The 24,477-nt window shown below is 37.1% G+C and overlaps 3 protein-coding genes across 3 annotated transcripts; all 3 read left to right on the top strand.

Annotated features, from left to right (window-relative positions):
- Positions 1–618: 618 nt before the first annotated feature.
- On the top strand, positions 619–12,469 carry LOC118556052 (transmembrane protease serine 3-like). The gene is made up of 10 exons (XM_036134311.1): positions 619–989; positions 1,102–1,246; positions 1,447–1,588; positions 1,835–2,095; positions 2,232–2,386; positions 6,268–6,362; positions 8,944–9,091; positions 9,353–9,482; positions 11,744–12,004; positions 12,161–12,469. The coding sequence occupies exons 1-10, from the start codon at positions 938–940 to the stop codon at positions 12,308–12,310; spliced, it is 1,539 nt and encodes a 512-aa protein (XP_035990204.1). The 5' UTR covers positions 619–937; the 3' UTR covers positions 12,311–12,469.
- A 2,608-nt stretch (positions 12,470–15,077) lies between these two features.
- On the top strand, positions 15,078–18,026 carry LOC118562017 (mast cell protease 1A-like). The gene is made up of 5 exons (XM_036134313.1): positions 15,078–15,133; positions 15,307–15,454; positions 15,713–15,842; positions 17,290–17,550; positions 17,708–18,026. The coding sequence occupies exons 1-5, from the start codon at positions 15,082–15,084 to the stop codon at positions 17,858–17,860; spliced, it is 744 nt and encodes a 247-aa protein (XP_035990206.1). The 5' UTR covers positions 15,078–15,081; the 3' UTR covers positions 17,861–18,026.
- A 2,558-nt stretch (positions 18,027–20,584) lies between these two features.
- Positions 20,585–23,432, top strand: LOC105919139 (mast cell protease 4). The gene is made up of 4 exons (XM_036134312.1): positions 20,585–21,403; positions 21,549–21,696; positions 22,793–23,053; positions 23,173–23,432. The coding sequence occupies exons 1-4, from the start codon at positions 21,315–21,317 to the stop codon at positions 23,323–23,325; spliced, it is 651 nt and encodes a 216-aa protein (XP_035990205.1). The 5' UTR covers positions 20,585–21,314; the 3' UTR covers positions 23,326–23,432.
- Positions 23,433–24,477: the final 1,045 nt, after the last annotated feature.

The following is a 24,477-nucleotide window of genomic DNA, read 5'->3' as shown; positions in this document are numbered from 1 at the left end:
TTAATGTAGGTTGGGTTGCTATAATATTCTACGAGGACACCCTGCACATATAACGAGTAGGGAGTGATAATGAGTTGGCTTAATAAGTGTCCCACTTTATTGCTCTGAAGCACCACCTAGTGGACATGCATTTGGATAAACGTCGTTTGGCTTATAAAGTTGGAAAAACTAAAAAGAGCTTGATCCTTTATTAATTAATCCCTAATGTATTCCTTTAATAGTTTGTAGACCTTAATTTTATATAATTCACGAAACACGTGCAGATATAAAAAAATATTTTAAATTAAGATCAAACACGTGTTTACCTTTTCACATTTTGTGATGTTACATTTGAAAACTAACATTTTTTTTTACTAGTTGTTTTTATAATAGACCAACACGAAGTTGCACACAACTACCCATGTTTCTGTCCCATATTTGTATGGCATTAAGTGTGTGTGTGTGTGTGTGTGTGGGGGGGGGGGGGGTACTGGCACTTTTTTCCCCCTAAGAGTTTTGGTGGGTACAAATGCTAAACAGTGTAAGTGAGAACTCTGTGCTCTGCCTAAAGCCAATACAAGTTTCCATGGACGTAAAAGACGCATAGTCCGCGTGGCAAATGTTCCCCGCACGTAGCATATCTGCTCCCTCTGTCCCCCGCACTTTCATCAGCCGTTAAAACCGTTTAATTCGTTACTAACATGCAGCAACGTTATTTTCCGAGCCATCTTTAAACGCATCATGACCGTAAGACTTGCAAACAGTGGCATCCGGTGGTTCACCGACGGGAGACGCTGCAGAGCGTTCTGCATGATCAGCATCATGTTCGTCTAACCAACCAAAGCCAGTAGGCAATCAACATTTATTATTTCAAAACCTATACCACAAGGTTTCCGCTTGAAATAATTTGAGTGGGGCTCTGGGAACCAAACACTTCATACTTTCTCACTGTGCAACCATGATGCATGCAGGCGCCATCATGTATGTTCTCCTGTTGATCTCCCTCACTGGTAAGAGTATTTTTTATGTATTTTTTTTTTCTTTCTTCAAATCGTTCCAGCATTTTCTTAAGTTATTTGAGAATTTATACCCATCTCAAAGGACAATTTATCCATCTCACAGGTGCTTCTGCAAGCAGCATTTTTGGAGGCAAAGTTTCGAAGCCCCATTCCAGACCCTACATGGCGTCCCTTCAGTACCAAGGCAGTCATAGATGTGGTGGGATACTTATTCGGAAGGATTTTGTTCTAACTGCGGCACACTGTCTGTGAGTATGTTTACCTACGATGCAGTTCTTTACATGCAACACATTGTTTTACAGTCGAGCTGATCTGTAACAAATAATATTTTAATAGTTAATAGCCAACTAATTATAATGTTGCTTATAATTCTAAACAAAACATGAAAATAGCAAAAAAAAGTTTTTATTGGGCTTCATTAAAACCAAAAACACAATCATGTTTTAAGACGTGAAGGTGACATGACGGTGGTGCTGGGAGCACATGACCTCAGCAAGGCAGAGAAAAGTCAGCAAAGGATCAAAGTGGCAAAGTTCATTAAGTATCCACAAAACACTGGAAATTTGGATTTCGACATCATGCTGCTGAAGGTAAACAAATACTGTTAAAAATGTGTTAATTTTATGTTCTATATATTTTCTATGTTTCTAGCTCTTAAAACCACATTTCCTGTAATGTTCCTCTTCTGATTCAGCACTTTGGTCAACTATGGTTGTTTCAAATGCCCTAATAAGCTATGTATTGACATATTTAATGGTAATAATTTCTTAAATTGCGTCATAGTAATAAAAACTGAACTGCTGTGGGTTGACGATGTACTCTGTTTTCTTTTACAGCTAGACAATAATGCCACAATGAATAAGTACGTGAAGCCCTTTGAACTGCCCAAGAAAGGCAAAAAAATCTCTGACAAAGTTAGTTGTGTTGTTGCGGGCTGGGGGACTACTGGACCAAATGATACTATTTCAAATGTACTGAAAGAAGGGACTGAAACGACCCTGTCCATCCCTAAATGTAAAAATATTTGGAAAGAAGACTTCAATTCAGAACATATGATTTGCACCACGTTTACCAAGAAGAAAGGAGGAATATGCCAGGTAAGGAACTAATACATGCTGTCAATCAATCAATAAATTACACAAGTGACCTTGCTTATGTATTCTACATTACTTTTGGGAACATTTTATACTTTCTGAAACTACCATCAAGTTTTTCTGCTTTCTTTTTTCCTAGGGTGATTCTGGTGGACCTCTAATTTGCAAAAATAAGATTCAGGGCATAACTTCTTACACTGACAAAAAATGTGACAATCCAGTATATCCTCATGTCTTCATGAAGGTTGATTTTTTTCTTCCCTGGATCGACAAGATGTTGCATACTAATTACTAATGCTGAGCATGGTTTCTTTTCGTCCTTGTGAAATATTAAGGTATACTATTATTGAAGTGTCAAAAAATAGCATGAGGATTCTTTGCGCTGAAATGCAACTGCATGTATTTTTAATATCTGCAATAAAAATATTTCTTAGCATATCTCTTTGTCTCATAGGAGCTGGCCACCTTTTTGCAAATCAGCAATGAAATTACAACATTCTCTTGTTTGCACTTTTGTCACTTAAAGAATGTGACTATATATATATATATATATATATATATATATATATATATATATATATGTATAGATAGATAGATGGATAGATAGATGCTAGGGGGTGCTGGATTCTTGTGTGGGGTTGGACAAGGATCACTCACATTGTTCTTGGTCCAGATCTGATGATCTACATGGAAACTAGAGCCAAATGTATGGCCATGTCATGGCGCCCCACTTCGCCCTGCCACTACTGCCATGCCGCCACTGCCATGCCTTCCAATGAAAACGACTGTTGTCTGACAGTTTCAAGCTGATGAGGTTAATAGGGGACATTTCCAACCCAAAAAAAAATGACTTGCTCTTCCCAGGGGAGGGTGGCTTTGATGATGCCAGCATTTGACCACATAGAACTGTTGGTGACCTGACAGGGATCAATAATACCAAGTTTGGTTTAATTAGCCCTTTTTATTTTTTTTGTCCTTCACGTCTGTGACGGACAAAGCAGCCATGGTAATGTTGCAGGACGAACTTTGGTGGATGATGATGATTTGCAGGCAGACAAGAAGACAAGACAAGAAGCTGCAGCAGACGATTTCTCCACCTTCCCGCCCAGGACAGGTTGCATGCTGTCTCGAGCCAGACAGCATGCAGGCCACATAACCTTGTTGTTATGTTCATTTATAAAACACTTGAAATGAAAAAATAAAATAAAAATTAGCCCTTTTAAATGTGAAACTTAAAACATGGAATTTTGTAGGTCAAATTCAAATTCGAGGCCTAGCCCCACCCCTTAAACTTTGGGCTTGTTTCTGAAAGTGAAGTTGATTGTTTGGGGTCTAAACTAAGTGATGCCGAAATATCCCTCCGCCTCTTAACGCACTGCAGCTCATCGTGACAGGAACAGAGAGGAAACTCAGAAAGAGCCGGTCTGGCCGTATTTTCTGCAGTTTACAGTTGCAATAACTGATGATAACTGCTGGAAGTAGATTAGGCGATGCAGATCACCATTTTGAGCAGAGATTGATTCTAAAGATGATTTTTATACTCATCTTATAACATTGCAGAACCCAAACCATAAACCGTACTTTAATGCTTATTTGTTGTCTTTTTATGTCTCTAAAATGTAAAATTAGTATCAATTTAAATTTAAATGCTTAATACCACGTCTATCTTTGTTTAAGAGGTTAAAAAAATATTTTGGCATGAAAACGGATATTTATTTACAAGGGGACAGATAGGACATTGGGACTTGCTCTACAGCCGATACCGCACAGTGACGTCACAAACTGGGAGGGGCAGTACTGTTCTTCACCAAGATGGCGGCCCCCATAAAAAGGACCTTCAAATGAAAATTACTCTTAATTAAAAAAGCTTATCATTTATTGAACAGTATGTAATAATTGTATATTTAAACATTGTTCTTTGTCTTTGAGACAATACCAAATTAAATCTGTCAATATCTGTTGTTTTCCCTTATCATCCAAAATTGAGTAACTCAATTACATTTTATGCACAACCTTGAGTTTAATGACCTGTGGTTACCTATGCCTCTTGGGGTAGTTCTTTGTTTGGTAAATACCTCCTAAGATAATGATGCGCCTCGAAAAAATAACTCTTAAGCCTACAGTGCTGACATAGATGTAGATGTACTGATTGCTTCTTTAATCAGCATGCTCATTAAACATGTTAAATAGGGGTGCATTTCACCTTTCCTAGGTCTTCTTTGTCTTAATGGTGCATTTCACTATAATACCTTATCTATCTTATTTGCCCCCCCACATTTTAAAACCTTCCTACGCCCCTGGTATTCTACGAGGACACCCTACACATATGACGAGTAGGGAGTGATAATGAGATGGCTTAATAAGTGTCCCACTTTATTGTTCTGAAGCACCACCTAGTGGACATGCATTTGGATAAACGTGATTTGGCTTATAAAGTTGGAAAAAATAAAAAGAGCTTGATCCTTTATTCATTAATCCCTAACGTATTCCTTTAATAGTCTGGTTTGTAGATCTTAATTTAATATAATTCATGAAATACATGCAGATATAAAACATATTTTTAAATTAAGATCAAACACGTGTTTACCTTTTCACATTTTTTGATGTTACATTTGAAAACTTAAATGTTTTTTACTAGTTGTTTTTGTAATAGACCAACACAAAGTTGCACACAACTGTAAACTGGAAGAAAAAAAAATCTATGAAGTTAATTGTTATGTCACTCCATTTAGGTCTATTAGACTAAAGGGAGTGTATGGTGTTGGGAAGTGAATACAAATGCATGTCAAACCATGCAGTTTTTTATTTAAAAAAAATGTTAAAGAAAACTTTATTATTTTTCTCTCACTTTATAGTTATGTGCTACTTTGCGCTGGTTTATCATAAAATCCAAATAATACACTGAACATTTTTGGCTGTGATGTTACACACTGTGAATAAAGATCAAGTGGGTACTGGGACTTCTACTAGCATCCCCACCCTCCTGACCTCTCCATGGTTTACATCTTGTAGCCTATTTGTTGATTTAAAAACTAAATGCCTCAAAAGAAACCCATGGTTTTGTTGCACAATGCTTGATTTATATTTGGATGAAAGAGGAAAAAAATGGAGGAAAACAATCACTGCTATGATGTGGACCTGGCTCCAAAAGGGCTCAAAGATGACATGAACTGAATCTGAGTTGAATGAGAACAGCAGCATTCTGAACAGTTCTTCACTACACAAGAACATGGCGGTTGGATTCCACAAGCTAGCATTAGGGCACCCACAGGATAATCTGATGCTGGACAAAAGCCTGGGACATATCTTCAGATAAAAGGTAAGATCAGGGGCGCTTCTAGCTATTTGGGTCTCCTAAGCACATGCTTTGTAGTGTGATTTGTAGAGGCCAAGCCTAACACTGAGAAGACATACGTAAACATAACAGAAATAAGCTAATTGAAATCTTATATAATTATCTATGTTTTTAAAGATCTTTTGTTTATATCTTTATTCATTTATTTTCAACTTTATTTTCATGTCAATGTTAATGCCAGGGGGCTTGAGTTAAAAAAAATGGGTTTGGGAAACTTTGAATTTGGGACATATGGATTTGATTCAGAACTGGCTTTGTTCTTTTTAATTTCTGTGCCATAAAACTATTGATCTATAGACCAATAGATATATCTAGATAAAAATACTACCCATGTTTCTATCCCATATTTGTATGGCATTAAGTGTGTGTGTGTGTGGGGGGGGGGGGGGGGGGGGGGGGTACTGGCACTTTTTTCCCACTAAAAGTATTGGTGGGTACGTATACTTTTGCTAGACAGTGAGAACTCTGTTCTCTGCCTAAAACCAATACAAGTTTCCATGGACGTAAAAGACGCATAGTCCGCGTGGCAAATGTTCCCCGCACGTAGCATATCTGCTCCCTCTGTCCCCCGCACTTTTATCTGCCGTTAAAACAGTTTAATTTGTTGCTAACATGCAGCAACGTTATTTTCCGAGCCATCTTTAAACGCATCATGACCGTAAGACTTGCAAACAGTGGCATCCGGTGGTTCACCAACGGGAGACGCTGCAGAGCGTTCTGCATGATCAGCATGTTCGTCCAATCAACCAAAGCCAGTAGGCAACCAACATTTATTATTTCAAAACCTATACCACAAGGTTTCCGCTTGAAATAATTCGAGTGGGGCTCTGGGAACCATACACTTCATACGTTCTCACTGTGCAACCATGATGCATACAGGCGCCATCATGCATGTACTGTTGATCACACTCACTGGTAAGAGTATTTTTTATGTATTTTTTTTCTTTCTTCAAATTCCAGCATATATATATATATATATATATATATATATATATATATATATATATATATATATATATATATATATGTATATATATATATATATGTATGTTAATAATTGTATATATATATATATATATGTGTATATATATATCTATCTATATATATATATGTATATATATGTATGTATGTATGTATATATCTATATATATATATATATATCTATGATATATAGGAATCTAGATCAGAGATCTATCTCTGTCTGAAGAGATCTCTAGATAGACTCTCTCTCAGAGATATAGATATCTATCAGATATATAGAGATCTAGAGATCTCTAGATCTATCTCTATATCTCTATATATCTTATATTCTATGATATCTAGATGTATAGTATATATAGAGATCTATGTCTGTCTGTGTGTGTGTGTGTGTATATGTCTATCTATATCTATCTATCTATCTATCTATATCTAGTATGGAGATATGTGTGTCTAGAGATATATATAGAGATCTCTAGATCTCTTCTCTCTATGTCTCTCTGTGTCTCTGTGTCTCTGTCTTCTAGAGAGAGAGAGAGAAAGATAAATATATATAGATATCTAAATATATTATATCTATATCTATAGATATATATTATATAAAATATATATATCAGACAATATACTATATATATATATATTATATATATATATATTATATATATATTAATCTATATATATATATATATATGCTATACATATATCTACCATAAACAGTAACATAGTTATATATACATATATAGATATTTAATATGAATAACGTCCAATATTTCAGCCCCTAATTTCCTAGTCGTTGCTAGTGTTCGTACATCCACCTGACCTCTACAATTACCTATGACCCGTTTTTCACACAGCAGCGAACACTGCTTGTTGTTTGCAACCAAATCCTATGGATTCTGTGAGAGTAGGGATAGGCAATCTAGGCGGCCAGTGACTCAGTTTTTGCGGCTAAATCAGTACTCCAGTGGATTATAAAGCTCAGTGGTTGTATGGACTGATTTTAATGAGTACAGGGCTGATTGTGAAGTGCAACAGTGTGTTGCTAATTTGCTCCATCTAGAGGAACCAATTATGTATAACTCTTTGTTTCACAAAAGTAAAACACAAAAAAATTGCTTGTATATGGTAATTTCCGTTTTGATAGATGAGTGACTTGGGTAATGTGAGCAAGTATGTGTCCTATTTTTTTTTCTTTTTCCATAAAACTCCCCACACAATTATTTTCCAGTCTGCTTTTTGATATTAAAGTAGCCTACGCACAAGTTCACTGGTCTGCACTGAATAGCATCCAACTCTGTCATTTAAGTTTTGTGAAGAAGAAAAGAAGTCAACAGATAATGGGAGACAATAATGTCTCCCATTATCTTTTTAGATGCTGAAAAAGAAATCAGAAACCTCACACTCTTGCCTTGCTTAGCAAACGTCACCGTGTCACTGAAAACTGTGAAGAGCACTTGGTTTCCATTTAAAGCTGAAAAGCCATCCAGGCCCAAAGAGGCCCAAATTATAACTAAAATGTGATTAACTGCAATAGTAAAACTCAGTTTCACAAATGACACCCAGGCAAGATAACTGTTGAACCTTTAGAATCAAGAAATCATTTAAATATTGTATAACCTAACAACATGATGAAAGTTAAAAGATCCCAAACAGCAATTTATCATCCTTCCATTCATGGGGGTCTGTTTCCAGTGGTCATTGAGCGAGGGTCAGGGTACCTACTAGACAGGTTGTCAGAATGTCATGCCCCACTAATGAAATTAGAGAAAAAAATCAATAATGCAGTAAAATGGAGCAGTAATGGGCTCTGTTTGGCATTACGACAGCAATTCTTCATGCTACACAGCCAGACAGGACACATTTAAAAAAAAAAAAATGAAATTAGAGAACAAGTAAACAAAATTCAGTATTACTGCAGGATAAGGATCCACCAAGATAAAGGTTTCAGATGGCCCAGTCAAAGTCTGAACTCTAATTATCTGACATAACCTTAAACAGGCTGTTTACACCAGAAATTATTTTAAATGCAATAAAACTCTAGTTTGCAAAAAAAAAAAAAAAAAAAAAATACTGTTTAAATTTGGACAAATGGCAGAAAAAAACATTTAAGAGTTTCCTGTTGAATTTCTTCAGACATGCAACAGCAAGATCTGTGCGCGAGCAAAAAAATCTTTCACACTTGCCCACATGTGTGACAGTTTGGGGGTCGGCTATATAAAAAAGGTGTGAGGGGAGCCAGCAAAGCAGACTCTGTAACCTTTCAGTCAGGGCAGCCATGATAGACACTGGGAGCGTCATTTACATCTTGTTGCTGGTTGGTCTCACTGGTAAGTCTAGATTTTAAATAAACTGACTTCTTGATGTCTTAAAAGTTATTTTTCTTTTCTTTCTATTTAGAACATGTGTATATAGGAGAGGGAGGGAGGGGGGGGGGGATTTTTCATGTAATTCCATAAGGAGTAAGTTTAGAGGTTTTGCAGTATTCTTTTTTTAATTTGACAATTTCTCTTTATTGAAGGGGCTTCTGAGAGTGGGATTTTTGAAGGCAAAGTTTCAAAGCCTCATTCCAGACCCTACATGGCATCACTCCAGCAAAGAAGAAACCATATATGTGGTGGGATGCTTGTTCGGGAGGACTTTGTGCTAACTGCAGCACACTGCAAACCGTATGTCTTACTGTAACACTAAGTTAAAATTTTACACTATCTATAGCATTTCATTGCTGCCATTGCTGTTAAATGATTTACAATATGAATTACCGTTATAGTTTTAAAATAACATCCAAATAATGGAAATCAGAAAAAAATCACAATGGAGTTTTGCATGCCCTTTTTCCTATTAAACAATTGTGTTTTTTTTAGTGATAAGTGATCGTTTTAAACAAAATGAAATAATTGTTTTTTTTTTCATTTTTCAAACCTTCAAAGTGACCAGGTAGTGCTCGGAGCCCATGATATCAGCAAGGAGGAGAAAAGTCAGCAAAGGATCAAAGTGGCAAAGTCCTACAGGCATCCAAATTTCAAAGACAAATATGACTATGACATTAAGTTGCTTAAGGTAAACTAAGACACTTTTTTTTTAAAGTATACAAAAAGTATCAGTGTAAAGTGTTCGTCTTAATGCTTTTACAGAAGCAACTAAAATAAACTAAAAATTAAATAAAGCCTATGTAACTCCAAAGTGAAAGTAATAATATATACATTTTAGCACACACAGAGTGATATGTTTAAAGTGTTCATTTTTCTCAATTCCAAACGCCCTACATTTAGTTTTTCTGGAAACTACATACAACAAATAAAAATGAGAATTATCAACAAAGAAATTTCCTATACTGAAAGGTATTCCCACTCAGTGTGCATGATAAGGACTCAGTACTCAGTGAGGCTAAAAATTGTTGCTTTTAGTTCATTTGCATTGCTAGCCATGGTGTCAAAGCTTCTCTATGGCGTTTAGATCAGGCCAGTTTGCTGGCCAGCTATGCTCAGTGATGTAATGGGCATTTAAAGGGGTACTGTTGAAACTGTTCACCGGTCGCAAGTGCTGCTAGAAAATGAAATCGGCTTATAGCTAAAGATAAGCATGATGTACTCTATAAAGTATTCTTAAACAGCTACACTGACTTGCGGTTTATAAAACACAGTGAACAAATACCAGCAGATCACATGGCTGAATCCCCACGGACTGTGAATGCTTCACGCAGGATCTTAAGAAGCTTCTGGAACCATGGTTTCCACATGAAATGCTACATTTACTTTCATCCGAGAAGAGGATTTTGGACCACTGGGCAACAGTCTGGTCCATTTTCTCCTTCACCCAGATAAGCTGCTTTTAGCATCGTCTCTGGTTAAGAGATGATGCCAAACAGTTCTAACCCTGTCTGGTGGGTTTTGAAGCACTGACTGCTGCTGCGGTCCTCACCTTGTGAATGTCCCCCACTCCTGAACGGGCTTTGCTCAACAATCCTCCGCAAGCTGTGATGTCTGTTACTTTTGCAACCACAACCTTTTCCTCCGCTCAACTTACCATTGATATGTGTGACTACAGCAATCTGTGAAAAGCTATTTTCCCTATCAAAGACCTTTTTTGCTTGTTCTCCTTGTGGGAGGTGTCAAATGTTGAGTCAGTCTTCACTATTGTGTCAGTCATAACAAAACTACTTACTTTTTTATAATAGTCATATGTAATATTTTACTTCATACAAAGTGACTAACCCTAACCCTATTTTCATTAGCTATACTGTGATAATCTTAAAAGTCCACAGAAATAAATGCTTGAAATATGTCACTGAGTATGACAAATCTAATTATTAGATGGCTTTTACTTTTTAATGTAATTACTTAAGTATATATAGTCTTATTTGAGATGCACGCATAAACTACTTCAGTCAGTTAAGGTTTTTAAAGGCCTACTCAAATAAATTCTGACATGATGTGACATTTAAGATTACTATTTGCCTGAAATGTTAACACTTTTGAGTAACTGCTGAGGTTCTTTATGTCATGGTTGAGTTTTGGTTTGGCTTTGTTTTTCTGTTACTTTCATTTTTTCATCTCTTTTGGGTTAGGTTTGACTTTATTTATTGTTAGTTTTCAGTCATCAGTTATTTTCTGTCAATTTTCACCTCACCTCCTCAGCAGTCAGTCACACCTGATAATCATTTACCAGTCAATTAGCCAGACCCTTGTTCCACCTGTGAAGTGCTCTATTTAAACCTCCCTCTGCCTTCAGTTCAGCACTGGGCCGTCATCATTCCACACCTCTCCATGCCAGTCCCCGTTTTGCCTTGGAAGCTTTGGTTTGCTCCTGTTGTTAAGAGAACTGCTAACTGGACTAGCCATCCTGGAAAGGCTCTGCTCTGTGACCTGGTGTCTCCTAAGTTCTGCTAACCTGACTAGCCGCCCTGGAGAAGCTCTGCTCTGTGCCCTGGTGTCTCTCAAGTTCTGCTAACCTGACTAGCCGCCCTGGAGAAGCTCAGCTCTGAGCACTGGTGTCTCTCAAGTTCTGCTAACCTGACTAGCCGCCCTGGTGAAGCTCAGCTCTGTGCCCTGGTGTCTCCTATGAACTGCTAACCTGAGTGCTATGAGGCCTGCTGGCCGAGCAGCACCTAGCAAGTGTGGACTCTCTGTCTCCGGGCCGTCAGCTCCTGCCATCACATTCATCCCTGACCTTCTGCAGTCCTGAACCTCCGGTCTTCATCACTCACCACCCAGCATACTTCCTTCAATAAAAACTCAAACTTTTAGTCCCGTGTGTGCATCCTGAGTTCATCGGTAAACAAAACCCTGACACTTTAATGTATGTTGCCCTTTCTTTTACAGCTGGCAAACAATGCCACACTGAATAAAAATGTCCGACTCATAGAGCTGCCGAAGAAAGAGAAGAAAATCCTTGCCAACCTAGAGTGTCTTACCGCTGGCTGGGGCACAACTGGACCAAAGCAACCTATTTCAACTGTTCTGAAAGAAGCGACAGAAAAGACACAATTTAACAAAGAGTGTGATTACATTTGGAAAGAAATTTTCATTCCCCAGCAAATGATTTGCACAAAGTTTTCCAAGAAAAAAGGAGGAATATGCCAGGTAAATGGTCCTGAAACTTTACACCCACTCCATCAAGATTCATATAAACAAATATTTAAACAGCAAAATGAACAAGTGACAATGTTCCCAAATTTTCCCTAACATTTATTAGAATTTCTGAAGTATTTCATTCATGTCCTTTTGTCTTTTTTCCAGGGTGATTCTGGTGGACCCCTTATATGCAAAAATAAGCTTCAAGGCATAACTGCTTTCACTGATGACAAGTGTGACAACCCAACGTACCCACATGTCTTCACTAAAATTGATTTCTTTCTTCCCTGGATCAACAAGATAATGCAGAAATAAGGCCCATGCGGTGCGCACTTCATCTTCCATATAAAATACAAAAAGGTGTAATAAGCCTGTAATGTAGAGCATGACAAATCTTCTGCTTTAATTAAAAACAACCTTGATGTTTTACTTCCGTTTAAAATTGGGAAATTCTACAATAAAGCTGCATTTTTTTTTAAATATGCCTGTGTATTTTTTGATGGATCTTGGTAAAAAAAAAAGGGGGGGGGCGGGGTAAGAATGGTTACAGTACAGTTTAGACTGTACATGACATTTTCACCATTTTGTTTTGCTAGTTACAGGAATGGGTAGCCATAGGGCTGTTGTTCTGCGAGTACCAGAGCTGCTGATTTTATATAAATATATTTATATTTATTATTATTATTATTATTATTATTATTTCAGGTGAACAAATCCAACCACAAACCCCCTCACAAAACACATTTTATGCAGCTATTTTAGAGGAACCTCCAGCGACCTCTGCTTATGGTAAGCAGGACACAGAGATTAAGCTATGCTGCTCAATAAACAAGCAAGTCTGATGAAAAAGAGCTTAACATCTGATAAGATTCACTGAACCCCTTAAGAAACAACTTTTGACTCAATGTTCGGATATTAGAAATTGCTAAATGGAAGATTCATGAGGTACAACAGAGATGCTATAAGAGCCAGTGTGACAGGTCAGTGGGGATTTCTCATCATTCTCACATTTGAACTATGGATCACATAGCCTCTTGAGACCATCCTGATGTCGCGAGCTTTCAAGGTTTCACTCGCAGATCAGTCTGGCTACTTTCCGTTAAAGAAAATTTGGAGCAGTTCACCAAACGAACGTCCAATCAGCGTTGGCTTTGAGGCAGGTATAGGTGTGACGCAACGAGAAGCGCGACAGTTCAGTCAAAATGGACTGTGGATTTAGTTTTAAATCTGAAACCAGATTTAATTTTATTGGTTTTAGTCATTTTACTAGGATGTATAGTCAAAATTTGTTCTCTGCTTTTAACCCATCACCCTTGGGGAGCAGTGGGCTGCCATGTGCGGCGCCCGGGGAGCAATCAGGGGTTAAGGGTCTTGCTCAGGGAGCCAGAGTGCAGGCGCTGGGGATGGAACCGGGTACTTGCACCCTTCTCTGAGTGCAAGCGCACTGCTCTAACAACTAGGCCAACACTCCCCATACACCGAGATGCAGCTCTGCAGCTTGGTAGGCAATTTGGGGTTAGGTGCCTTGCCCTTCCCCTTGCCACATCTACACGTGGCAAGGGGAAGCTGGAATTGAACCCACAACCTTCTGATTGCCAGACGACTAATCAAGCCACAGTCGCCTTCTAAATATATATATATATATATATATATATATATATATATATATATATATATATATATATATATAATACCATATCTTCTAACTTTGTATTCCAGACAGAGCCACAATCCAGCAAACTTGGTTTATGATGAGCAAGAGACACAAAAGGGAGTAATACTAGCTCACGTGTTGTATGGACTGATTTTAATGAGTACAGGGCTGATTGTGAAGTGCAACAGTGTGTTGCTAATTAGCTCCATCTAGAGGACACAATTGTGTATAACTCTTTGTTTCACAAAAGTAAAACACAAGAAATTGCTTGTTTATAGTAATTTTCCCTTTGATAGACGAGTGACCTGGGTAATGTGAGCAAGTGTGTGTCCTATTTTTTTTTTCTTTTTCCACAAAACTCCCCACACAAATATTTTCCAGTCTGCTTTTTGATATTGAAGTAGCCTACACACAAGTTCACTGGTCTGCACTGAATGGCATCCAACTCTGTCATTTAAGTTTTGTGAAGAAGAAAACAAGTCAAAAGATAATGGGAGACAATAATGTCTCCCATTATCTTTTTAGATGCTGAAAAAGAAATCAGAAACCTCACACTCTTGCCTTGCTTAGCAAACTTCACAGTGTCGCTGAAAACTGTGAAGAGCACTTGGTTTCTGTTTAAAGCTGAAAAGCCATCCAGGCCCAAAGAGGCCCAAATTATTACTAAATGTGATTAACTGCAATAGTAAAACTTAGTTTCACAAATGACACCCAGGCAAGATAACTGTTGAACCTTTAGAATCAAGAAATCATTTAAATATTGTATAACCTAACAACATGATGAAAGTTAAAAGATCCCAAAAATCAATTTATCATCCTTCCATCCGTGGGGGTCTGTTTTCAGTGGTCATTGGGCGAGGGTCAGGGTACCTACTAGACAGGTTGCCAGAACATAATGCCCCAAACTAATGAAATTAGAGAAAAAAAAAAAATCAGTAATGCAGTAAAATGGAGCAGTAATGGGTTCTGTTTGGCATTACGACAGCATTTCTTAATGCTACACAGCCAGAGAGGACACATTTAAAAGAAAAAAAAGAAAGAAATTAGAGAACAAATAAACAAACCTCAGTATTGCTACAGGATGATGATCCACCAAGATAAAGGTTTCAGATGGCCCAGTCAAAGTCTGAACTCGAATTATCTGACATAACCTTAAACAGGCTGTTTACACCAGAAATTATTTTAAATGCAATAAAACTCCTGTTTACAATAAATAAATAAAATTACTGTTTAAATTTGGACAAATGGCAGACAAAAAACATTTAAGAGTTTCCTGATGAATTTCTTCAGACATGCAACAGCAAGATTTGTGCGCGAGCAAAAACATCTTTCACACCTGCCCACATGTGTGACAGTTTGGGGGTCGGCTATATAAAAAAGGTGTGAGGGGAGCCAGCAAAGCAGACTCTGCAACCTTTCAGTCAGGGCAGCCATGATAGACACTGGGAGCATCATTTGCATCTTGTTGCTGGTTGGTCTCACTGGTAAGTCTAGATTTTAAATAAACTGACTTCTTGATGTTTTAAAAGGTATTTTTCTTTCTATTTAGGACATGTGTATATGGGAGGGGGCGCTTTTTTCATGTAATTTCACAAGGAGTAAGTTTAGAGGTTTTGCAGTATTCTTTTTTTAATTTGACAATTTCTCTTTATTGAAGGGGCTTCTGAGAGTGGGATTTTTGGAGGCAAAGTTTCAAAGCCCCATTCCAAACCCTACATGGCATCACTCCAGCAGAACAGAGTCCATATATGTGGTGGGATGCTTGTTCGGAAGGACTTTGTGCTAACTGCAGCACACTGCAAACCGTATGTCTTACTGTAACACTAAGTTAAAAATGTACACAATCTATAGCATTTCATTGCTGCCATTGCTGTTAAATGATTTACAATAAGAATTACCATTCTAGTTTTACAATTACATCCAAATAATGGAAATCAGAAGAAAATCACTATGGAGTTTTGAATGCCTATTTTCTCCTACTAAACAATTTAGTTTTTTTTTTTTTTTACAGTGCTAAGTGATTAAATAATCGTTTTTTGTTTTCATTTTTCAAACCTTCAAAGTGACCAGGTAGTGCTCGGAGCCCATGATATCAGCAAGGAGGAGAAAAGTCAGCAAAGGATCAAAGTGGCAAAGTCCTACAGGCATCCAAATTTCAAAGGAAAATTTGACTATGACATTATGTTGCTTAAGGTAAACTAAGACAAAAATTTCTTTAAAATAGTATTTTGTTCAGTGTAAAGTGTTCGTTTTAATTCTGATACAGTAGCGTCTAAAATAAATCAGAAATTAAATAAATCCGTAAGTCACTCTAAAGTGAAAGTCATTATATATACATTTTATCACACAAAGAGTGATATATTTAACGTGTTTATTTTGTCAATTTCAAATGCCCCACATTTAGTTTTTCTAGAAACTACATACAACAAATAAAAATGAGAATTATCAACATAAATAATGTCCTATACTAAATGTATTCCCACTCAGTGTGCAGGATATGGACTCAGTACTCAGCAGGGCTGAAAATTGTTGCTTTCAGTTCATTTGCATTGCTAGCCATGGTGTCACTCCTCGGTCAGCCAAAGCTTCTCTATGGCGTTTAGATCAGGCCAGTTTGCTGGCCAGCTATGCTCAGTGATGTAATGGGCATTTAAAGGGGTACTGTTGAAATTGTTTACCGGTCGCAAGTGCTGCTAGAAAATGAAATCGGCTTATAGCTAAAGATAAGCATGATGTACTCTATAAAGTATTCTTAAACAGCTACACTGACTTGCGGTTTAGAAAACACAGTGAACCAATACCAGCAGATCACATGGCCGAATCACCACGGACTGTGAATGCTTCACCCAGGATCCTAAGAAGCTTCTGGAACATTGGTTTCCACATGAAATGCTACATTTACTTTCATCCGAGAAGAGGATTTTGGACCACTGGGCAAAAGTCCGGTCCATTTTCTCCTTCACCCAGATAAGCTGCTTTTAGCATCGTCTCTGGTTAAGAGACGATGCCAAACAGTTCTAACCCTGTCTGGTGGGTTTTGAAGCACTGACTGCTGCTGCGGTCCTCACCTTGTGAATGTCCCCCACTCCTGAACGGGCTTTACTCAACAATCCTCCGCAAGCTGTGATGTCTGTTACTTTTGCAACCACAACCTTTTCCTCCGCTCAACTTACCATTGATATGTGTGACTACAGCAATCTGTGAAAAGCTATTTTCCCTATCAAAGACCTTTTTAGCCTGTTCTCCTTGTGGGAGGTGTCAAATGTTGAGTCAGTCCTCACTATTGTGTCAGTCATAACAAAACTACTTACTTTTTTATAATAGTCATATGTATATATTTTACTTCATACAAAGTGACTAACCCTAACCCTATTTTCATTAGCTATACTGTGATAATCTTAAAAATCAGTATGACAAATCTAATTATTAGATGGCTTTTACTTTTTAATGTAATTACTTAAGTATATATAGTCTTATTTGAGATGCACGGATAAACTACTTTAGTCAGTTAAGGTTTTTAAAGGCCTACTCAAATAAATTCTGACATGATGTGACGTTTAAGATTAATATTTGTCTGAAATGTTAACACTCTTGAGTAACTGCTGAGGTTCTTTAATGTATGTTGCCCTTTCTTTTACAGCTGGCAAACAATGCCACACTGAATAAAAATGTCCGACTCATAGAGCTGCCGAAAAAAGAGACGAAAAAACTTGCCAACCTTGAGTGTCTTACCGCTGGCTGGGGCAGAACTGGACCAAAGCAACCTATTTCAACTGTTCTGAAAGAAGCGAAAGAAAAGACACAATCGGACATAGACTGTGATAACGTTTGGAAGAAACATTTCATTCCCCAGCAAATGATTTGCACAAAGTTTTCCAAGAAAAAAGGAGGAATATGCCAGGTAAATGGCCTTGAAACTTTACATCCACTCCATCAAGATTCATATAAACAAATATTTAAACAGCAAAATGAACAAGTGACAATGCTCCCAAATTTTCCCTAACATTTATTAGAATTTCTGAAGCATTTCCTTCATGTCCTCTTGTCTTTTTTTCCAGGGTGATTCTGGTGGACCTCTTATATGCAATAATAAGCTTCAAGGCATAACTGCTTTCACTGCTGATGGCAAGTGTGACAACCCAACGTACCCACATGTCTTCACTAAAATTCATTTCTTCCTTCCCTGGATCAACAAGATAATGCAGAAATAAGGCCCATGCGGGGCGCACTTCATCTTCCATATAAATACAAAAAGGTGTAATAAGCCTGTAATGTAGAGCATGACAAATCTTCTGCTTTAATTAAAAACAATCTTGATGTTTTACTTCCGTCTACAATTGGGAAATTCGACAATAAAGCTGCATTTAAAAAAATAAATATATATGGCTGTTTATTTTTTGATGGATCTTGGTAAAAAAAAAAAAGGGCGGGGGGGGGAATGGAACAGTTTAGACTATACATGACATTTTTACCATTTTGTTTTCCTAGTTACAGGAATGGGTAGCCATAGGGCTGTTGTTCTGTGAATACCAGAGCTGCTGATTTTGTACACATACATATATAAACCACAAAAAGGTACCTACCGAGAAACACCTGAGCAAAATACCTCCCTATTTTCAGTGTTGGATTTGTTAGCCTTTTCTTTTTTTTTTTGGATAGCTGGTGAAAAATAATTATCTCGCTGAGAAGTCTGAATGGAACTGGAAAACCTTTGAGTTTGAGCTACTTAATTAAAGCTGCAAACAACTGTAAAACACAGCAAGCTGTCGCTACATAATGTCCCATTTGGATCAAATCATGGATTAATGATTAATTCAAAATGGACATTGTGGATTTAGTTTCAGTTATAAATCTGAAACCAGATTTAATTTTAATGGTTTTTACTGCAGTCATTTTACAAGGATGTATAGTCTGGCTCCTTGACCTGCATGGGTTTGGAATTCATTCTGCAATTCACAACATCTGACTTAGTGTGCTACGCAATGACAGCTGAAGTGCATTTGCGAGACATTTCGTATATCCTGGGAAGATAAGGCTCAACTATGAGAAGAAATGCTCGCCCCTGGTACCTTAAAATGCTTGGCTACGATTTAAAGGGTACAACAACAAAAAAGCTGGGACCCAATGGTGGAAGAGACTGGAAGCTAACATCAAGTTAACACAAAGAGAAAGTACTGTTGCCAGTTGTCAAACAGAAACTCCAGATGCCAACATAGTGCGGTATCAAAGCATACAACTGGAATGTTAAAGGAACAATGATTAAGAATGACACTTAGTGGTTAAAATCAGAACAACACATACATGGTGCCTTTCATGGAGACCCACCATTTACTCAACTGTCTGTTTTTGCTCTTAATGTTTACTTAGACAGGATATGATGTTTTATTCCGTTCTATTTCTGGTCCTCTTCCCTTACTGGCTTCCATGTTTACAGGCTGCTGCGCTTTTGCCAAGATAAAATAACAAATGCTGTTTTGGGAACTTTCATATGATTGGCCGAGGAACCAGGAAGTAAACGCGGGCTACACTCTGAACCAAGGTAGTTCCGGACCGTACCTTTAGGTTTGAAAGGAGAAAAACGTGACGCAAGACATTGTTGATGGAGAGGACTGATTGTTTATAGGGAATGTTACTTCCATCCCATTTGAGAAATCAGACTGATTTAGTTTGATTTTACAGTAAATATCATATGTATTGCTCCTATTAGTGGAAGGGAAACAAGGCCACAAGTGGCAAAGATGAACATTTAAGAGGATTAAGAGGAAACAAAGCCCATTCAATAGTTTGGGGGCGATTCACTAGGGATGGACAGCAGCTTAAGTTGAGCTTCAAGAGCTACCCCAAAAACCTTTTTTCATAACATGAGCTGCAACTGCTGAATGCCTTAAGGTAAGGTCTTACCTGGAAAGTTTCTCAATGGTCAAAAGCCTCTAATCAGAGGAAACTTAATGATGCGTTTGAACTAAATATCACAATCCTTAAGACTGGAAGAAGAGTGGATGGGGTGTTTCACGAGTTTATTTAGGGAGCCGAATCATCTGCTGGTGTTGTTACAATGATTTAATTGACTGCTCAACTAACCTACCGAATATTCACACTGAATGAGTGAAACCTGGGTAAGGAGACAAAACTCAGATGCAAAACATTTAGGCAGGTCCTAAAAAGTTTATAAAGCTGAAGGCATCATTCTTACAACCTATCAGGTAACGAAAGCAAACTGTCTCACAGGAAGAGAAGATTGTGTAGCTTCAAAAATGTGTCATAACACTGAAATCTGTGTTAAGGTTAGCATTTCCTTTTTGTTTTTTAATTCATTTTTAAACCCAAAGTGACCTTTTAAAATCTCCAGCTGCTGTTGTAAAATATACATATTTCTATATTTGGTAAACCGCCAACATTTCAATAGCCTAACAACTTTTTGTATGCAGCCTTGACATGCTAAGTATATTGGTCTATGGTAATGATTTGCATTACTTTCTATTTGACTGTGGTCTGTTTGTGTCTTGTTAAAGAGAAAACATTGTAATATCTTCCCCTAGTTTCAAATGCAACCGCAAAAAAAAAACAAAAAAAAAAAACGTTAACTAAAACTCTTCTGACCAAGAAACCCCCACCTCTTACCACAAATGTGCGCACACATCCTTGTTTTAAATACAAAGCGAGGACCTTGCCTTGACTTCCATTCATTGTCAAGTCTTTGGCCTAACCTTACACCTAACTTTTACGAGTATATACACCTAACCTTAAACCTAATTTTTACGAGTATATGCCTAACCTTAACCCTAAACCTACTTGTCCCCTTAGTCATAAACCTAACCCCTAAGCCCAAAAAAAAAATGAGGACCAAAAAAAATGTCCTCATTTTACTAGTAAAAGCCGCAAACAAACGTTCTCACTCAGCTGCAAAAACAAGTACACACACATGCACACAATTAAAATGTAAGTTTTTAAAGTGTTTTTTTTTTTATTTCTATACCTAATTTACCTAAATGTACCTACATGAAAGTCAACCATCAGACGAAATAATCTGCCTTAAAGTCACACTAGAAATCACAGAACCGTTTGCTTTATTGCGAAAGTCTCACCTAAAAGAAATAACTGATTGAAAATCATACAAAACTTTAAATGCAATAAAAGAATAATTAACAATGAAGTAATTCACATTTTGTGAGAAAATGCACACAACAGTAACATCCCTGTTTGGACATTTCCTGACTATTTATGATAATCATTGCAAACTGTTGCAAAGAAGGGGCAGGTGTGAATACAGCTTTCACCCATGCATGAACCTCTCCAACACCTCCCCACCAAGTTTCCGTTTGTGAGTTTTAAGGCCGATCACTGAAGGTGGTGAAGGGGCTCTGCAAGCCAAAGTGTTAATTCTTTCTCTGCAAGCCAGACATCCTTTTCCTGCAAGCATGGTACGCATAGTTGGTATCGTTTGCCTCCTACTCATCCAACTTAACGGTAAGAAATCTTTTTTCCTTCGAACAAAGCAACTTTTAAGCTACAGATTTTTTTGTGTCCATCTTTGCTGTTACATTGAAATAAAAAAAAGCACATCATGAGTTTTTTTTCCTAAATAACCCATTTTTTTTATTTTAAGGAGCAACTGAGAGTGGTATAACAGGTGGCAGTGTAGCAAAGCCGCATTCCAGGCCCTATATGGCGTCACTCCAGATTCAAAGACAGCATGTATGCGGTGGGATGCTTATCAGGAAGGACTACGTTCTAACCGCAGCACACTGCAAAGAGTGAGTCTGTTTGGCAACGATAAAGATGTGCATATTACAAAAGATTCACATAAAATATTTATTTAAGAATACCCCAATAAGGAAAATGTAGCCAAGTATGAATTCTTGAGCATTTGTGCTTAAAGTAAATGTTTTTGCTTACTAGTTGTTACCAAGACATGACGGTCGTACTCGGCGCACATAACATTAGCAAAGGGGAGAAAAGTCAACAAAAGATCGGTGTGAGGAAGTACCACGTTCATCCACAATACAGTTCCAGTGGGGGATTGGTGTATGACATCATGCTACTCAAGGTAAACTCAAATTTAAAATTTGCCCACATAAAAAAAAAAAAGAAATGTCAGATTATTGTTTCTGGTAATTCATTTATAATTCAAGTTCAGTCAAATATTATGTCTCAGAAGCACACAATTCCAACAAATGATGTTTATTTATCACAATACAGTGTATTTTGTGAAACGGATCTGTCACTCCTGCAGTTAAATAACCCCACAACATTATGCTGCCACCCTGTTTTACTGTCGGGAATCATCATTTGATTTGGACATTTGTGTCAAGACGGATAACATTTAAAAAAAAAAGGTTATACATAGAGGTTAATTCTGGCTGAAAACATTTGTTTTCGCTAGAAAGCTGAAGACAACGAGCATTTTTATAAAGATTTGTAGGACTCCACGCATATTTCAAAGTCCCTAAATAAAAAAAATAACGTCTCCTTAGGAATCTTAAAAGTTTTGAAATGGTCGGAGTCATGAACTAAATCTGACAAAAAAAAATAAATTAAAAAGATAATCACCTGGAGATTGTTCTGGAAAGGAGATATCCTCCCAAACTATGGGATTTGGAGGATTTATGGGAGACAAAGTGTGCAAATATTTCAAAGTCAAGATGTGGGATACTGATAGACTTCCTTTAAAGAAAACTGAATGATAAAAACAAAACAAAAGTTGGTTAAAGTTAATATTAGTTTAAGGTTGTGTACACCTTTGTTACCAGTTAATTGCATATTTTATGTTTGTGTAGTTTCTTCACTAATATCGGTCTTTCAGTTGAGCTATATATCAAATTAAAGGTGAGAACGTTCATAGTCATAATTTCATGGTCACATTTTTCTATGTTACTTAAATCTAGCATTTTAACAGGGGTTTGCAGAACTTTGAGCATCACTGGAATCAAACATATTGTGCTGCATTAGAGGCTGTCAAACATGTTTTTTTTTTCCAAAAATCTAAATTAAAAACGAAAACAAAAAGACACCATATATATTAGACCCAAAGGAACCTTTTTCTTTTCGAAATTATATAACAAAAGGACACATTAAAGTTTAATTTTACAAAGGTTAAATTTTTACTGTTAATTGTTATTTTCTCCAATGTGTTCTCTTAACAGTTGGAAAGAAAAGCCCACCTCAGCCAGTATGTAAAGACAATTGAATTACCAGCAGAAGATGAGGAAATTCTTGCCAATGTGTACTGTAAAGTTGCTGGTTGGGGCAAAACTGGACCTCAAAAACCTCCTTCAGATGTTCTGAGGGAGGCCGAAGAGAAGATCCAATTCAGCTTTGAGTGCAAAAATATCTGGCAAGAAAATTTCACTTCCCAGCAAATGATCTGCACCAAGTTTGACAGAAGGAGGGGAGGAATATGTCAGGTGATCAAGTGATGAATACATCGGATGAACATGACCCCCCCAAGCATTTCATTTATAGAGAAAAAAATGCTTTTTCCTTTAAAAGTCTGAATCAATTCTTCCTTTTGCCCTTTTTGTAGGGGGATTCCGGTGGACCTCTCATCTGCAACAACAAGGTCCAAGGCATTGCTGCTTTTACTTTTAAAGACGACTGTGAAAACAAAACGTATCCGCATGTTTTCACTAAGGTCCATTACTTTCTGCCGTGGATCAAGAAAGTGATGCAGGACTGAGGCAACCTTTTTAAATGCAAGGTTTAATACAATTTACGTGTAGAAAACTGATAGACGCTCTAGGAGAGCAACAAGATGTAAAGTATTTGCATATAGCAGGAAAAAAAGTACATTCAAAATAAAACGATACTTCTTAATAATTGATCTTGCCTATCATTTCTGAAAGATTTATTTACTATTTACATAAAATGTGTTATTTTACATTTAGGACCAATCAAATACAATATCATGCAGGAAAACGTGTTGGTGGGGTTGTTTTTGTTGGTTGATCTCCAGCATGACAACCCACAGAGTTGTGATGATGGAAAAAAAAAAAAGAAAAAAAAAAGAAATTCCCCCTCTCAAAGAAACCCACCAAAACTCAGTCATAGTGCAAACTTTTGAAGTTGAACCTTTTTCTGTCTGTAAAGCCTGGAATCCTGCAAGGAAATGAAAGAAAAAACAACAACACTGTTATAATTTACACCTCAAGCTACATTTGTAACCAAGTTTTTTTTTTTAAAAAGTGACACTCTCGATTCCCCAAAATGTTTTTGTGTCAGACATTGTGGTTTCTTGACTGCCAAAAAAAAAAGCGAAAGCAGAACCCACCTGACCTGAATCTCTGGTGAAATATCTCTTCTCTATTACCTGCATAGAGATTTTTTGTGTGATTACAACAAAAACATGACAAACAAATAACAGAATGTTGTAATTAGGTTAAAACATTTGCTCCAAAAAAGTTACAATGTATTATTAAGTATCAGTTTTGCTTTGTTTGAATGCTGTACTTGTTTCTGAAAGATTGAAAACCACAAATAAACACGCATTTGAGATGTTGAGGTTTAGCATGACCTCTGTATGTCCTTAAAGCTACATAGCCACAATATTTTACTTTTTATTTCTTCATATGTCAGTAGCTCACTCTAATTGTATACAAAGTTTTTCTGAAAGATTATCCCATCCTGCTGGAGTCGTAGTTGCTATTTCAGTGTTTTTATACTTTGTTTTTTGCTCAGTTTGTTAGTAAATAAAGCCTTTCGTGTTTATTTACGATTTTAACGGAAGTACGTACTGCACATGCACAGCAGGGGATAAAACAAGGAAGCGGCTAACGGCTATTAGCATCTCCCAGCAAAACAATGAAGAATGTTCCAAGATGCAGTGGGGGAA

The sequence above is a fragment of the Fundulus heteroclitus genome, unplaced genomic scaffold, assembly GCF_011125445.2.
Source record: "Fundulus heteroclitus isolate FHET01 unplaced genomic scaffold, MU-UCD_Fhet_4.1 scaffold_793, whole genome shotgun sequence".
NCBI lineage: Eukaryota > Metazoa > Chordata > Actinopteri > Cyprinodontiformes > Fundulidae > Fundulus > Fundulus heteroclitus.
The sequence above is the reverse complement of the archived record's forward strand: the minus strand, read 5'-3'. Positions and strand labels throughout refer to the sequence as shown.

Bases quoted from the DNA above. Each gene is read 5' to 3' on its own strand.
- LOC118556052 (XM_036134311.1), top strand. From the start codon at position 938: ATGATGCATGCAGGCGCCATCATGTATGTTCTCCTGTTGATCTCCCTC. The intron at 2,387-6,267 runs ATGCTGAGCATG...AAATAATTCGAG, and splicing joins ATGTTGCATACTAATTACTA to TGGGGCTCTGGGAACCATAC. The intron at 9,483-11,743 runs GTAAACTAAGAC...TTTCTTTTACAG, and splicing joins ATGACATTAAGTTGCTTAAG to CTGGCAAACAATGCCACACT.
- LOC118562017 (XM_036134313.1), top strand. From the start codon at position 15,082: ATGATAGACACTGGGAGCATCATTTGCATCTTGTTGCTGGTTGGTCTC. The intron at 15,134-15,306 runs GTAAGTCTAGAT...TCTTTATTGAAG, and splicing joins GTTGCTGGTTGGTCTCACTG to GGGCTTCTGAGAGTGGGATT. The intron at 17,551-17,707 runs GTAAATGGCCTT...CTTTTTTTCCAG, and splicing joins AAAAAGGAGGAATATGCCAG to GGTGATTCTGGTGGACCTCT.
- LOC105919139 (XM_036134312.1), top strand. From the start codon at position 21,315: ATGGCGTCACTCCAGATTCAAAGACAGCATGTATGCGGTGGGATGCTT. The intron at 21,697-22,792 runs GTAAACTCAAAT...TTCTCTTAACAG, and splicing joins ATGACATCATGCTACTCAAG to TTGGAAAGAAAAGCCCACCT. The intron at 23,054-23,172 runs GTGATCAAGTGA...CCCTTTTTGTAG, and splicing joins GGAGGGGAGGAATATGTCAG to GGGGATTCCGGTGGACCTCT.